At 46.7% G+C, this 16685-nt stretch overlaps 2 protein-coding genes across 5 annotated transcripts in view; both read left to right on the forward strand.

Annotated features, from left to right (window-relative positions):
* Micu1 (mitochondrial calcium uptake 1) overlaps positions 1-16685 on the forward strand; it is a 166222-nt gene that overhangs the window by 107842 nt on the left and 41695 nt on the right. The window lies entirely within an intron of this gene.
* LOC114708894 (60S ribosomal protein L37-like) lies at positions 9015-10436 on the forward strand. The gene has a single exon (XM_037199847.1). The coding sequence runs from the start codon at positions 10094-10096 to the stop codon at positions 10385-10387; it is 294 nt and encodes a 97-aa protein (XP_037055742.1). The 5' UTR covers positions 9015-10093; the 3' UTR covers positions 10388-10436.

The raw sequence follows: 16685 nt of genomic DNA on the forward strand, positions 1-16685 counted from the left end.
GGATCTGCACTCAGTGTTGATAATAAAAAAGCAAGTAAAACATTGCTCTCAGCTTCCAAAGGTAAGATGAATGAACCAGCATTTTGTTTATTTTGCTGCAGCCCTGGTTAGTCTAAATTTGATAATTCTCCTAGCCTCAGCTCCCACCTGCTGAGGTTATCTATCAGCATGCACCACCACACCCAGCTCCAGACACATTTCTCACAGTGTCCCATGTACTCCCTAGTGGCGGAGATAAGTGTCTGGTACAAGTATGAACCGGGATGTGTAAATCTGTCTGTGAGGTCAGAGGACAGGAGTCTGCTCAGGGGCATCTTATGTGTTGCCCTTGACTCTGAGATGCATTCTGTCTGAAGAACACACTGGTCTGTTGTCATTTGTTCTTTTTCCTGGCGTGGAAAGGAGCAGAGAGGCAGGCAGGGTGAGTAACTCTGGGACTGCAGCCAGGAAAGAGTGACGGAGAGAGAGAATGACCTTTCTGACCAAGTTTGTCCCAGACCAGACTTGAATTGATGACTCTCCTGGTGTTCTCCTGTACCCTCAAAGCCGCTTCTGCAGAAATACAAGAGGGGTGTGCAGACAGACAGTCAGACAGACAGAGAGCAACATTAGTGGGCAAGATCACTGAAAAGAAACTTGTAGGTTTCCCCAAGACCTAGCTGGACCTAGAGACAGACTAAATTTGGGCTCCTGGTCAGCCTTCACTGGGAAGCTTGCTAGGCATGGTGACAGAGTCCTGGAATACCAGCAGACAGGAGGGGAAGGCAGGCTGGCCAGCATGAGCTAGCTGTACGTCCTTTCTAAAGTAAAACAAACCAACAAAGCATGAGCGAGCTTCACGTAACATCTAGGGTATCTGAGTTTGTTTCTCTCTCTCATTCACACACACAGAGAGAGAGAGAGAGAGAGAGAGAGAGAGAGAGAGAGAGAGAGAGAGAGAGAGAGAGAGCAGTCTTTAGCTGCAGATGCCTTTCAGAAGTAATGTCTTTAGATTTCAAGAGGAAACGCTTAAGAAAAACGGCAATCTTTAACCTCTAGTATGTTGGAGTCTCTGGAGTCTAGACGGTGTCTTAGGAGCCAGAACCAGCCTTGCAGTAACTCATGAATAAATAATACATTGCGCACACCCTGTTGACTTGATGTTCTGAGCAAATGCCACGTTAGAGGGTCGTATCATCTCCCGAGTTCAGCTAACAGCGTAGAAACGGACGTCCCTCGAGTCTCTCATTTCTCATTGCTTTTCTTCTGAATGTCTTCTCTGCCTCCACACCGATGCTCTCCTGTCTGCTTTCTGCCAGTCTGCCCCCCAGGGGCATGAATGTCTTTTCTCATTAAAGCTTAGGCTAATGAAATATAAACTACTGCAGTCATTTCTTAGAGAGAAAGAAAGACTTGGGGAAGTAGAGGAAGCAAAGATGCATCATGAGGAACTGGAGCAGCTGCAGAGATGGGAGGAAGTGAAGATGGGCGTCCTAGAGAAGACAGCAGGGGACCACGAAGTGCTCTGTGTGCTGAGTTGGGGCGTGGGCGCCGTGCAGTTCAGGAACACACTAAGGTCTGAGCCTCTAGAAAGATCTACTGGTACTGTGTAGATTAGCAAAGAGGGAAAAGCCTATTAAATGGTTATAGTGTTTATCCAAGGAGAAATCAATAAGGTAATCTTAGGAAAGAGCGGAGGAAGAAAGGGGTTAGTTTGAGAAATCCTTAGTGAAAGGTATTTCTGGATCGGCATCTAGAAGAGGAGAGGAGCCACCTGGGTTCTTAGGAAAGTGCTGAGTTAGTTCTGTTTGGACATCATCAGGTTGATGGGCTTTTAGGGTGGGCATGAGACAGAATCTCCCTAAACAGGCCAAGCTGGCCTCCAGCTCATGATAGCCTCTTGAGGGCTGAGGTTATAGGTCTGTGCCAGAGTGCTGAGCTCAGGCTGAAGTACCGATGGACACCTCAGGAGGTTTGTCAGGAAGTGGTTGGGTACATGAGCTTGGCATTCAGAGTTACGATACAGCGGGAGATGTAGAGGATCCCCAGCGCATGGCTTCTGTGGGTCTAGGAGCCCAAAGAATGCTGGTCAATTTCCCTAAAGAACAAAAAGAAGCCAGGGAGGGACAGAATTGCTGTTGTGCAGAATGAGGAAGAGGAGCCTGGGAAGGAACGGGCCTCCGGGAGAGCTCCCTTGTGTCCACGGGAGAGGTGCAGTGCAACAGTGAAGGCACTAGACAGCTGACCAAGTGCACAGGCAGCTGGAGAGAGGCCACGATGGGAAGTGTGTTCCGCGTCGGTGTCACGTGCTTCGAGCAGCTTTCCCTGGCCTCCCTGTTCATCCATTCATCCACTCATCTGTGTGTGTGGAGGGGCGGGTTGTTAAGCGATTGCTTTTACAAGTTCACATATGTACACTTTTCAGGCTGACCACTCCCACCTCCCAACCACCCCTGTCCACCCTCCCACAAATCTTTGTTGACCGTTCACGTTTCCTGACGTTGTTTTGTGACCCACCAAGATTAACCAGGGGCCATCTGTGTGACCATGGGTTTGGAGCTTGGTGAACTCAGCACAGGACCCACAACTAAAAACAGGGATTTTTCTCCTCTCCCAGAACCTAGCAATAGGCAATAGCCTAGAGGTAAAGGGTAGGGTCCCATGGATATTTGTGGGGGGGATTGCTGTAGTTTATCTTATCTTGTGTATGGGTGTTTGGCCTGCATATGTATCTATGTATAACATACATGCCTAGTGCCTTTGAAGGCCAGAAGGAGATGTTAGATCCCCTAGATCTGGAGTTACAGACATTTGCAAGCTACCCTGTGGATGCTGAGAATTGAACACAGATCTTCAGGAAGAACAGCCAGTGCTCTTAACCACTAAGCCAACTCAGTAGCCCCAGTATTAGTGTTTTTCGAGACAAAATATCACTCTGTAGCCCAAGCTTGTCTTACATTTGTGGTGGTGCAAGAGGCCAAGACAGGCACATGCCACCTGTTTAAATCTGGTCCTTCCCCCAATCCTTGTCCACTGATGCATGAGGCAATGGGTTATTTAACTTGTTCACTTTTTAATCCCTTAGTCCGGTTAGCACAGAATAGGCACATGATAAGAATAACCCATTAGAATAACTGGTATACAATAATAATGTTTGTATTTTTTAAATGGGTTTAAATTTTAATTTTCCTTCTGTGACCTTGGAAGCTGTGCTGGCTAGTTTTATGTCAGCTTGACACAGACTAGACTCAGTCGGGAAGAGGAAACCTTAGTTGAGAAAAAATGTCCCCACCAGATTGACCTGTGGTGCATTCTCTTGATTAGTGATTGATGGGGGGGGGGGGCAGCTCATTGTGGGTGGTGCCAGCCCTGGGCCGGTGGTCCTGGGAGCTATTCAAAAGCAGACTGAGCAAGCCAGTAATCAGCTCCCCTCCATGGCCTCTGCACCAGCACCTGCCTCCAGGTTCCTGCCCTGATTTCTCCAGATGGACTCTGATATCAAACTGTAAACTATAATAACCCTTTCCTCCCCAAAGTGCTTTTAGTCATGGTGTTTTATCCTGGCACCAGAAGCCCTGACTAAGACAGGAGCCTAGTCTGTTGTACAGAATGGAGGTAAGGCTGGCCCTCGGGCAGGTATGCAGCCCCCATTCTGCCCGTTTCTTCATCCTCACGTGGCCACTGACTTGTCATCCCGCTGCTGACTGCCCTCTGCGCCTCAGAATGCTCTGCCACAGCCCACCAGTGTCTCCTGCGCATCTTTCATTGTTCAAAGAGGAAATGAGGGGAAAAAGCAGCGACCTGAACTTCCCGTCCATTCTTAGTCTGTGCAGCTTTGCAGCCTTCAAGATTTGGAAGATGACCAGAAAATCGCTCACTTTACAGCCGTTATATTGATCCAGATTTTAATGTCCTAGACCAGGGGTTCAACCTCTGGGGGGCATCCAGGGACCCTTTGACAGGGGTCATATATCAGATACTTATGACATTATGATTCATGACATTAGCAAAATTACAGTTAAGAAGTGGCAACAAAAATAATTTTATGAGAGGCAGACGGATCTCTGTGAGTTCAAGGCTAGCCTGCGCTACAGAGTGAGTTCTAGGAAAGGCTCAAAGCTACACAGAGAAACCCTGTCTCAAAAAAAAAAAATTTATGGTTGGAGGTCACACAACATGAAGAACTGTATTGAAGGGTGGCAGCATGAAGGGTCGCAGCATTAAGAAGGTTGAGAACCACTGCTTCTCTCGATGATTTCTAACCTTTTTTTTTACTCCAGAATTCTATGGTTCTGGGTAGAAATGGAGCCTTTGGCATGGGATATGGAGTCAAAAATCTATTTTTTGTTTGTTTTGCTATTTGTTGTTTGGTTCGGGGGACAGGGTTTCTCTCTGTAGCCTTGGCTGTCCTGGAACTCGCTCTGTAGACCAGGCTGACCTCGAACTCAGAGATCCGCCTGCCTCTGTCTCCTGAGTGCTGGGATTAAAGGTGTGCACCACCACTGCCCAGCTTAGAGCCAAAATCTTGAGCCTCTTTTTTCCTTCTTTTAATTTCTCCAGTTTGTGAAGGCTCTTACAGCTCTTCACACTTGCTACAGTTGGAAACAAAACACAACGTAATAGGATGTCAGTAATTTTCAGTGTATTCAAATAATATAAATATAATAAATAAGTGAATGAGGCATATTGAATTCATTGCTCTGGAAGATACCAGTGATAATTTTGATAATATTTTCAAATTTCCATGCAGATATCTCACGATGAATGATATTGGAAATTAAGTAGTGTGAGCCACTTGTAGTCTAGCTGCTCAGGAGGTTGATTCAGAATGATGAGCTTGGGAGTTCACCAAGGCAGACTGAGCAACACAATGAGACCCTATCTCTAAAATGAAGAAAGAGGAGCTGGAAAGATGGCTCTCTGATTAAAAGCAATGGCTGCTCTTCCAGAAGACCCAGGTTCAATTCCTAGCACCCACATAGTAGCTCACAACCATCTGTAACTCCAGTGCCAGAGGTTTTGACACCCTTTCTGGGCTCCATGAGTATGCACCTGATGCACAGACATACATGCAGACACAATACGTGTGTGTGTGTGTGTGTGTGTGTGTGTGTGTGTGTGTGTAATTTTTAAATAAAATAAATACAATAATAGTCTTCTTAAATAGAAGATTAGGATGGCCACTTCCTCTTTACTGGACATTGTATATGAAATTGCTGTTATTGATCAGGATATTAATGGATTCTGTTGTACCTTCAGTGCAGAAGTTACAATTGTTTTAATGGATTTTCTGTGCATTCTATAACTAACTAATCTTCAACCATTGGCAAAGAGAAAGCTGAGAATATGGCTCAGTGGTAGAGCACTTGCCTAGCATGTGTGAGAATTCCCATCACCAAGGGGAAAAAAAGACAAAGAGCAATTCTTGAAGTGTCCCACTTGTATAGTAAAATTACCGTAACCGTCTGGGAGGTGACAGTGATTTTGTGGTCTCATTTTCTCTCACATTCTCAATGCTATTGAGGGTGAATTAATCGGTAAGGGCACAGAAGGTGGGTCAGTCAGTAAAGCGCCTGCTTTGTAGGCCTGAGGCCCTAAGTGTGACCCCTGAATCCAAGGGAGGAAGTCAGGCATTGTGAGCACATGCTTGTAATCCCAGCGCTTGGCGAGGGGGAGGCAGACCCTTGGAGCACGCTGGCCGGCCAGCCTAGTCTACTTGGCAAGCCCCAGGCCAATAAGAGACCATGTCTCCAAAAGCAAGGTCGATGGTGCCTCCTAAGGAAAGGTACCCAAGGTTGTCCCCTGGATGCCATAAACATAGACATACATGTATACCTGCACACACACACACACACACACACACACACACACACACACACTCATGAAAAGTGAATACTTTCACCTAATTTAACAGCTGTTACTGTCTAAGGCAGTGTCCGCGATGCCGGGACTCGGCTCTGCCTCTGGTATCCTCACAAGTAGACGTTCCTGCTTAGACTCATTTCCCACACGAGTAGACGTTCCTGCTTAGACTCATTTCCCACACAGGAAATGGATAGCTTCTACCACCTCACCTCCAAAGGCAAAGCGCTGCAGCCCCATATTAGTTAACCATTATCGTATGAGAAATTACCCTAATTAATCCGCAGCCAGTGACTTGTAGCATATATCAGCTAGAAAATTAATGAGGTATATTGAGTTCATTGTGCTGGAAGATAGGAATCGATTGTTTGGCCAGCCTAAAACAGCAGATATATCACAGAGTTTGCAGGGACAGGAAGCCAGAGGCAGTCTAGCCGAGAGCCTGACTCCGCCTCAGGCTCCTCCTGCAAGCTCACCCACACAGCTCCCCCAGAAGGCTTAGTTCGGTTCCTCCCCCACCACCTCACTCTGTGAACCTCTTCGTAGATTCTCAGGATATGGCAACGGCCTCTCCCTGGGCTCAGACTGATCCTGGTCCTGCTGCTGGCATGGCCCACACAAGCCTGAGTGTTAGGAGAGGGGGAACGCCGGCGGCCATCTTTCTGACTTTGACCACCTTCCCCAGAGTACAAGGTTGGCTTTAGGAAGCCGGAGCCCAGACCAGTCAGTTCCAGTGGCATGCTGCGTCCAGTGCTCCTGTCTCAAGCACCAGGGCCCCATCCCTCCTTCTCCCAGGGGTTTCTCTTCCCAGTGGTGATTTTATTTTAGATGGATCATGGCCTCTCTGTGGCAGCTGGCACTGCTCAAACTCCCCGGAGTCCTCCGCGCGTCTCATTAACTTTGAATCTAGTGAACAGGGAAGTGTGTTCCTTCGTTCCTAGAAGACAGATGCTTCTCTATAGGAGTTAAGCACTGTACATCACTTGCTTCTCTCTGTATCCTGAAAAGCCCAGCCTCCTGTGCTTATGATTCAGGCACGGCCCCTTCCTTCTCCAAGAACAAGGTCTCCCTCAGCAGCTTCTGCATCCACAAGGAAACTGTCTCGAAACCTCGGTACTGAGTCTCCCCCATGGTTCCTAGGAGTAGAGCCTTAGACCAGGCAAGTCCCTGTTATGCTACGCACCGTGATTTGTGGCTGCCGTTTACAGCGCACGTTCTAGGCATTGCAAACAAATGCCGCTGCACAGTCAAAGCAGTATGTAGTATGCAAATGTTTTCATGCTTGTAATTTGTTTCCTCAATTTGAGGAATATATCAAGACGGCTTTGCAATTGTAGGCCTTTTTTCTGCAATATTTTGTAGCCAGTTTGGGAAATTCCTACTGTGACACCTTGGTAATGTATTTAAAACCCAATAGATCCCTTTTTAACTCTGTGTTTGAGGAATTATACTCTCATAAAATGTGGAATATGATGCAAAAAGTTACAAAAACATTTGTGTATCATTTAGTGACAGCCCCAGATGTCTGAATTATTTTATTCCTTTGGCCTAGTGAATATCAATTTTTAAGTTACACATTACCTACTTGGTTATAGACTTGTGTAAGTTCTAGTTATTCATCTAATGGAAATCTTCCCCTTCCAGGATACTAGCCCAAGAAACGGGAACAAAGTGTGTTGCCCATCAGGCACTCCTGTTGGCATATCCTGGTGTAGACTTTGTCACGGGGTACCTAGCATCAAGGCCAGATTTTAAAATTTGAGTCTGGAGTAATACTGCGGCTTTTCTTGTCAGTCACTAATCTCATCTACTTACTTCAAAGAGCTCCTGCGCGCAGCTTCCTCCTCTTTCCTACCAGCAAAGGTAGTGAAATCTCTCCTAGATTATCTCCAAGTTTGTCTTAGCGAATCCTGGAACATATACGTGGGATCTGAATTCAGCTCTGTAGTTCACTTTTAATAAATAGCTTTACACTCTGACAGTTAGGATACCTGAGGGAGCAATATCTTCGATTTGCCTCACTTCTGTGTGTAACCACAGGTGCGATGTGAGTGTGGTTTTGCATTCAGTTTCTGCCAGAGAAATTAATAAGCCTTGGAACTGTTTGGTGAGTTAAGTCCCTTTATCTGAACATGCAATCGTTAACTGGCCAGAGCTAACCAGATTTTACATATGCACCGTGCCCAGGAGCCCGCTCTGCATAGTGAAACCTAAGTTCAGTCTGGAATAAGGGGACCTAGCCTTCCAGTCCTTGCTAAACCAGACTTTAGAGGCCATGCAAAAAGGCTCGCCTTCCACCCCTGGCTTTTCAGTGGTCCCCAGGGCTGTCTGATAGAGGACTCGGGGGCAGATGCCGAAAGCAGAGGTCAAGTTCCGAGGTTGCTGCTGAGCTGTGATAACTGTATGTCCAACCCTAGTGCTGATAGCTTTAAGCACTTGAACTGCCTGCCTCTGTGTGCCATCATTAGCTGGTAAATATGGGACAGAAGACCAAGCAGCTTATTGCCACGGTGACATAATTTTAGTGTATCTAATTGGTGGGTCCTGATGGAATGTACTCATTAACATGCTTTCTGCCTCCAAACTAAAAACAGTGCCAGTCTCCTCAGGTAACGCTGGCCATGGAGGTGACAAGGCCCGTTACTGCCTCCCCGCTGTGTGCGGGGAGCCGGAGCGGAAAGGCAGGAATCTGAATTGGGGTAAAGAGAGGGAAGGACCGACCGACTGTTCACTTCATCTCTTGTGTCTCAGCTAGCCGTTCAGGTCAGATCCATGGTGAGTTCCAGAGGGCAGAGAGCTCTAGGAGGTAGCAGAAGTGGCTCAGGAGTCATCACTGTCCCAGTTACCTCAGACCAGTCATTCACGTTGACATATCAGAGCTGCCAGGCTCGTGAGACCCAAAGAAGACGTTGAAAGGACCTAAGGAGCAAAGAAAAACCTTTGAGGGAAAAAATGCAGAACTGCTCAGCTTTCCTTTAGGAAAGGCTTAGCGTTAGTAGCAAGACTATGAAGCAGTCATCATAGCCTTCCAAGTGATTAGTCACGATGAGAAATGTGCATGAAGCAGAAAGGAATTGATGGGGCTGGAGAGATGGCTCAGAGGTTAAGAGCACCAACTGTTCTTCCAGAGGTCCTGAGTTCAATTCCCAGCACCCATATGGTGGCTCACAACCATCTGTAATGAGATCTGGTGCCCTCTTCTGTGTACATAATAAATAAATAAATCTTAAAAAAGAAAGGCATTGATACGCTCAGTCTGCCCATTCCCCTAGTCACTGTCAGGAGCGCCACCTCCAGCTCCATCTGGCCTCAGCTCAGCTCCTCCACATGGACCACTTCAGGGGCCTCCTGAATGCCTCCCAGGCCAGTAGTAGGTCCTGTGTGATTTCACCTCTGCCTCTTCCTCCTGATTCACCTCATACCAATCTGTCTCCACCCAAAGGCCTTTGTACTGTGATTGCCTGGGGTGCCCTTCCTTCCTCCTCCCCCCACCTTCCTCTTGTCCTCCTCACCTTATTCCTTCCTGCAGCGGAAGTTCAACTTCACTCCCTCACAGAGGCCTGCCCTTATTCACCACCCTTCCCCGCAAGAGGATCACATGTTCATTACACATTTCCAAAGCACCGTGTCCGTTTTCTTCCCATCACTCAGCTGTCTAACCATCTGATTGTTAAGAGCCTGTCTGCAGATGCTCTGTGGCAACCTCTGAGAACGTGTTAGACTCCCCATCCTTGCCGAGGTGTCTGGCGCAGCCGACGTGAGCCATGTGGAACTTCATCAGGGACAGTGTGAAGGAGCAGCTGCATCAGATGTGGACGAAAGCCTGATGCAGACGGACACACCCCTACAGGCACGCTCCCTTCCCAGCACCTCGGTGACCCATGAGGCATCTTCGGGGGGGGGGATCAGCTCAGCTTTCAGCAAGGATTTGTGTACAGGCGTGGCCCTGTGGAAGCCCTGGTTGTGCTCGGTGAGGCACCACAACTGCCTCCCCTTGCCTTCATCGTGATGAACCCAGTGTGGACCAGACTTTTTCCACAGGCAACTTGACTTTGGGAGGAGGGACAGCTGTTCCCTTCTGGTAATTGTGTTGTGACCCATAAACTCCACGGGATTTTGCCCGCTCCAGGGAACTCCTCGGTCTGCTGTGCACACCCAAGAAGCACACAGGAGGAGGCTGAAAGAAGACCAGGGCTGGGTGGCTGCATAGAAATGGGCGGTGGTCCTCTTTGGCCTCGGCGGCAGAAGCAAGATGACGAGAGGAACGTCATCCTTTGGAAAGCGTCGCACGAAGACGCACACGCTTTGCCGCCGCTGCGGCTCTAAGGCCTACCACCTTCAGAAGTCGGCCTGTGGCAAGTGTGGCTACCCGGCCAAGTGCAAGAGAAAGTGTACCTGGAGTGCCAAGGCTAAGAGACGACACACCACCGGGACTGGGTGGATGGGGCACCTGAAAATTGTCTATCGAAGATTCAGACGTGGATTCCGTGAAGGGACAACAGCGAAACCCAAGAGGGCCGCTGGTGCAGCATCCGGTTCATCTTGAGGAATTTCAGCCAGTCATAAAATAAATGTTCTGGTTTCGAAAAGAAAAGAAATGGGCAGTGGTGGCGCACACCTTTAATTCCAGCACTCGGGAGGCAGAGGCAGGCGGATCTCTGAGTTTGAGGCCAGCCTGGTCTACAGAGAGAGTTCCAGGACAGCCAGGGTTACACAGAGAAACCCTGTCTTGAAAAAAAAAAAAGTAAAGAAATGGGGGCCCAGCCTCTCTCCTTCTCCCCACTTGCCCTTTCCCATCTCTAGGCCACCTTCATCTCCTGGGGTTCTGAAATTCTCTTCTGCTGAGGACAGCTTGTTTTGTTTTTTTGATCACATACACGCAAAAAGAAGCTTGAAAGTAACTAGAAAAGCTAAAAATAATGAACTCACAGCACGCATAGGTTTTACGGGGTGAGGCCGCTGTGATCACAAACCTCTGTGGACCATACACAAACTTCAAAGACTTTCAAGTGCCCGGCAAACAAAAATAATAGTTAAGAGAATCTTAATTAGCCAGTGACTTTTCACGTGACCTGCCTTATCCAATTTTCCTTGGTCATCGGAAGAGCTTGATTGGCCAATCAGTGGATAGTTGAACAGGGGCGAACTAGAGGACTTTGTTTGTTTGTTTGGTTGGTTGGTTTCTTTTCTGTTTTTCCCAATTGTCATCATAAAAGACTCAATGGGGACTGTGGATGTAGCTCAGTGGGTAGAGCACCCATCCGCCATGCAGGGAGTCCTGGTTTCAGTTGCCCAGCAACTCGTAAACTAAAGGTGAGGCAGGAGCGATTTAGAGCCACCCTGGGCTACAGAAAACCCTGTCTCAAAAATAAAGGGAAATAAGAAAATGAGATTGAATTATTTTCCTATTTTCAGAAATACTGTTCTTCTTTTGGGGGGGACTTGGAGGTGGTTACGCTTGGTAAGACAGGGTCTCACTATGTATCCCAGGCTGCTCAAACTCAGGATCCTCCTGCCTCAGCTTCTTTTGTACTGGGGTTTGAGACCCGTACCACTACATCTTTCTTTCTTTCTTTTTTTTTTTTTTTTTTTTTTTTTTTTGGTTTTTTGAGACAGGGTTTCTCTGTGTAGTTTTGGTGCCAGTCCTGGATCTCACTCTGTAGACCAGGCTGGCCTCGAACTCACAGAGATCCACCTGGCTCTGCCTCCTGAGTGCTGGGATTAAAGGCGTGCGCCACTGCTGCCCGGCCCTCCACATCTTTCTTACTGAAATGATACTGTTGGTACTCTGGCCCACTAGATACTGTGCCTTTCACCCTCCGTGTCCACTCTGCCTTCTCACTTTGGATGTTAAAGCTTCAGTGAATACATGTTTCTGAGTCTCAAACTCTTTATCTTTCTTACACTTGCCTGTCTATTCCTCAGTCAACTTAATCTGAATTTGAGTTTCTCTGATTTGTGTTTTACTTTCTAATTGAACATTTCCTATTCTAAAACATTGGCATTTTCCAATAGAATATTGACTATAGTGAAGAATATTAGCTTTTTCCATAATAGCTAATGATAATGAGCTCACCACTTACGGAATGGCTTTCTAGATGATTGGAGTTAAGAATGGAAAGATTAGTCTATTGGGGTGATCCCTGCACTCAGGAGGCAGAGGCAGATGATCTCTGTGAATTTGAAGTCAGCCTGGTCTACATAGTGAGTTCCAAGACAGCTGGGGCTGCAAAGTGAGAACCTCTTCCGGCGGCGGGGGTGGGGTGGGGTGGGGTGGGGAGGGGAATGGTAGTATTAAGCCAAGCAATCTAGGTTGTGAGCGTAGCTCAGTGGTAGAGCATGTAACTGTGTACAAGGTCCTAGGTTCAATTACCACTACCACCTACACAAGTTAAATCCCATTAAAGGGATTTGGGGGAAGGGTTGGAGCAATGGCTCACGGTCGCTTACTGCCTATTGATGTTACAGAGTACCCGACTGAGTTCAGTTCCCAGCACCCTCATTGGGCAGCTCAAAACTACCTGTAACTCCAGCTACAGGGAGATCTGTCTCCTCTGGCCTCCATGGGCACTACACTCACATGTACATACCCCCACACACAGACACTCGCACATAATTAAAAATAAATGGTTTTGTGAAAAAGAGGGGGGGGGGCATTCGTTCCAAGAAGTGAGACCAGCTGACATTTGTGCACTGAAAACTGAAGGACAAATTAGGAATTTTTAAACTAGCATCTTCAAAATAAGACACTGTCTTTAAGGTAGGGAGAAATTTCAGAGCACACAAATTAGTATGGAGCGCCACTTGTATGTGTAAAATCAGACAGCCTGACCCGCTCCGTGGTTGTCGTGTGGCAGACTTCTCCGCATCGCTCAGCTGGCGATCCTTTTGTGGAGCGTAGGGAGCCGCCACGGTGGATTCCTTCAATACCATCGTTTCTCTAACCCCACGACAACTGTTCTTCTTCGTGTCTTGATTCTGTGACATTACTGTAGAAAGCTTCCATCAAGAGCTGTTTTTCATAACATTGTCCCTCCCGGGTACACACAGACAGCCTGACTTACCATGACCTGAGAGGAATTTCCGTTCTTCCTCTTCCCCCTCAAATACTGGAGCGTGCATACTCAATCATCTCACAGCCTCTGTGACGGGCTTGGTAAATCGTGGCAATGTTTGTCATAGCTCTAATCAAGCCAATAAAACACATCCGTGTCAGCGAATTTAGAAAAGCCCCAAGAATGTGGTGTAAGCTGTGACTTGGTAAATGTGCAGGGTCCCTCTGTAAGTGGACGCACCACCTCTTACACCTCTGTCCGAGTACTGTGAGGCACAAGTGAAGGAGCAAATGGGAAGAATTTATAATCACTGTCCCACACCCCATTAATTTGGGCCCTGCTTGGAGTAAGTGGAAGGCTTATGGTTTATTCTTACAGCTCTGGTTTCCATAAACTTCCCGAAGCCTGGTTTTTAGAAGGTGGGTTTATGATTGAATCCCGAGCACAGCTCACTCTTGTCCATCTCTTCTCTCTCTGTCTCCTCCGTGCAGGGAATTCATGCCAGCCATGGAGGGGCGGGGTATTAAAAGCATTACTTCTTTGTCTTTCTTTCCTTTCTCAGTCAGCTTTTCTATGTTACATTTTAAAATGTATTGTTTGATAATTTCACGCATTTGTATAATTATTTTGATCGTTTTCATACACACCCTTTCCATCCTTCATTCCCTCTGGACCCTTCCTTCCCAGCACAGCCCCTCTTACATCCATGTCTTTATTTTTCTATGACCCACTGAGTCTGATTAGGGTAGCCTCTATGAGCGTGAGTATGGGGTTTGTTTGTTTTTTCACTGACTCATGGGCAGCTTCCTAGTAGCTACTGAAGAAGAGTGACTCACCCTCCACTAGCAGCCATCCGTCTTTAACTGCCGATAGCTCAGGAGCCCCTCCTCCATGGTGCGTAATCTTCATAGACAATGACGTATTTCTCTTGAATTCTAGCTGAAGGGAGGCTAGAGAGATGGGTGAGTGGTTAAGAATGCTGTCTTATCAAGGACCTGAGTTCAGTTCACAGCACCCACATGAGGTGACTCACCATCTGTAACTCCAGCTCCGGGGTATCCAGTGCCCTCTTCTGTCCTCCATGGGCACATATAAACACACACACACACACACACACAGCATACATTCACACAGATACACGTAAGCAAAACTAAGAATAAGACCTTGTTTTTTAAATGTAACTGAAGGTAACAGAAACAAGTATAACCCCGGGCCTTTTGCTAATACCGTTACCCACGGCAGCTGTTTACTGAGCTCTCAGTATGTGCCCAGCTGATTGCTGCCACGCTCTATCAAAAAGCAAAGCACAGACATTAGAAGGATGCACTGTTATCTTATCACAGGGAAAGAAAAGGAAATGCTGTTGAGCTCGCCGTGACAAAAGTACTTTTTACTTTCTGGGTAGTAAAAATATTTAGTTACGAGCCACACCAGGATTTTTTCCCTGTCACTAACTATCAAGCTTACACTATTCCTCTAGGCTTAGACTTCTAGTATACGGCGTTCTTATGCAGACACAAAAGGGAAATGCAAGTAAATCAATTAATAAATTGGTCTAAACTTGCCCTCCACTCAGGGGCCAGCACACCTCTGAATGTTTTAGTCTGTGTCGGGCCGGTCTGCTTCCCCCATACTGTTGTCCTTTGAGCCATCACAGCATCATTGGTACAGCATTTTGAAAAGAAAATCTCACTGCTACCCGGGTTTCTTCTAAGCTGTTGACACCCGTTCTGCCAACTTTGACTTGTTTCTACAGACCATGGCAACAATGGCAATGTTGCCGCCTGGCCAATAGCAAGCTTAGATGTCCACTGATTTCAGGGATACTAGCATATAGGGCTGGGGAGTGGCCCAGCAGTTAAGGCCTGATCTCAGCTCCCATGTCAGGCAGCCCACAGTCACCTGGAACACCAGCTCTAGGGGATCTGCCGCCCTCTTGTGGCCTGTGCAGGCACCAGCACTCACATGCACACACACACACACACACACACACACACACACACACACACACACACAGTTTAAAAAATAATAATAAGCCGGGTGGTGGTGGTGCACGCCTTTAATCCCAGCACTCAGGAGGCAGAACCAGGTGGATTTCTGTGAGTTCGAGGCCAGCCTGGGCTACCAAGTGAGTTCCAGGAAAGGCACAAAGCTACACAGAGAAACCCTGTCTCAAAAAACTAAAAAAAAAAAAAAAAAAGGAGGGAGTCTACATAAGAAGTAAAAATAATAATAACAATAATAAAGGGGCTGAAGATGTAGCTTGTTTACCGCTCTAGTTGTGTCGTGAACTTAGGAGAACAGGGCCTAAAAATGAGGTGGACTAGAGTCTCATGCAACAGCCAACTTTATTCAGAGCATCAGACGATTTATACTCTGAAGGTTGAGTCCCGAGTAAAGTGTAGAGTCACAAGGACAAGCCGCATGTGGCAAAAACATGTTTTTCCAGAGAGGTGCACGAATAACAACAGCTGACAATAACTTGACTCCTCTCCGCTCCACCTGGGAGGAGTGTGAAAACAACATTCCAAGAACAGCTCTGTGTTTTGAAGAAACTGAGGTCACAAGACTCTTCTTTCCTGGAGTTTTCTCACAGCACTCAGAATCCTCACACAGCTCCTTTCCTGGTCTGTGTCCCGACAGTGGCTCAGCTGTTAAGAGAACGCACTGCTCTTGCAGAGGTCCTGAGTTCAGGTCCCAGCACCCATGTCAGGTGACTTACAACCACCCGTAACTCCAGCTCCAGGGTTTCAAGTGCTTCTGGGGATGGACACACACACACACACACACACACACACACACAATTTCAAAACAATAATTTTTAAAATGTAAAGAACTATATAAAGGCATCTGCAGACACAGGCCAGTGATAGAATACTTGCCACAGAAGGCATAAGGTCCTGGGTTTAATTCCCAGCAATATAGAATAAGAAGTTCCAGACCATCCTGAGCTATCTAGTGAGATGCTATCTCAAAAATAAAAAAAGTTAAGTAAATATATCTGAGAAAATATCAATCAAGGTAACTTTACATCTGTTATCTAACTTAACCTCACATTAATCCCAAGAGAAAGATACTGTCATCTTAACCATGTTGTAGATGAGGTAGACAAGGCTTGGAAGGGTTAAACAGGTTGCCTAGAGACACACACTTGGTATTTGTCCAAGGGAGAAAAAAAATCAAGTCTGTCTGACTGCCAGTGCTATTTTCTTGCATCCATGTTACATTGGATTCATTTCCAGCCCCTAGACAAGTAGTATTTTTGATGTGGATGTGAGGGGGGGTCCACACACCAAAAGAGAAGACGGAGCTGCGTTGTTTTCCAGTTTCAGCAGCTAAATGAAAGGACACCCACAAACGTCTTCAGTTGAGTATAGATCCTGCAGTTCCCTTTTTCTTTTCTTTTCTTTCTTTCTTTCTTTCTTTCTTTCTTTCTTTCTTTCTTTTTTTTTTTTTTTTTAATGTATGAGTGCTCTGTCTGCATGCACACCAGAGAGAGCTTCAGATCCCACCATTACAGATGGTTGTGAGCCACCATGTGGTTGCTGGGAGTGGAACTCAGGACCTTGGAAAGAACAGCCAGTGCTCTTAACATCTGAGCCATCTCTCCAGCCCCGAGATTCAGTTTTCTAACTCAGATGAGCGTGTCTTTCTATGTTCTGATCAAAATATTCTTACTTTCCTAATGGGCTACAGTGTTACGCTAATGATTTTCAGACATCTGTCCTTGCCTGAATTTTATAAAAATTGATGACATGGCAGGGTTTTGTAACAGCAAGTGAAAGAACA

This window comes from Peromyscus leucopus, chromosome 16_21, assembly GCF_004664715.2.
Source record: "Peromyscus leucopus breed LL Stock chromosome 16_21, UCI_PerLeu_2.1, whole genome shotgun sequence".
Lineage (NCBI taxonomy): Eukaryota > Metazoa > Chordata > Mammalia > Rodentia > Cricetidae > Peromyscus > Peromyscus leucopus.

What these genes read in the sequence shown, in the direction of transcription:
- LOC114708894 (XM_037199847.1), top strand. Translation starts at nt 10,094, where the DNA reads ATGACGAGAGGAACGTCATCCTTTGGAAAGCGTCGCACGAAGACGCAC.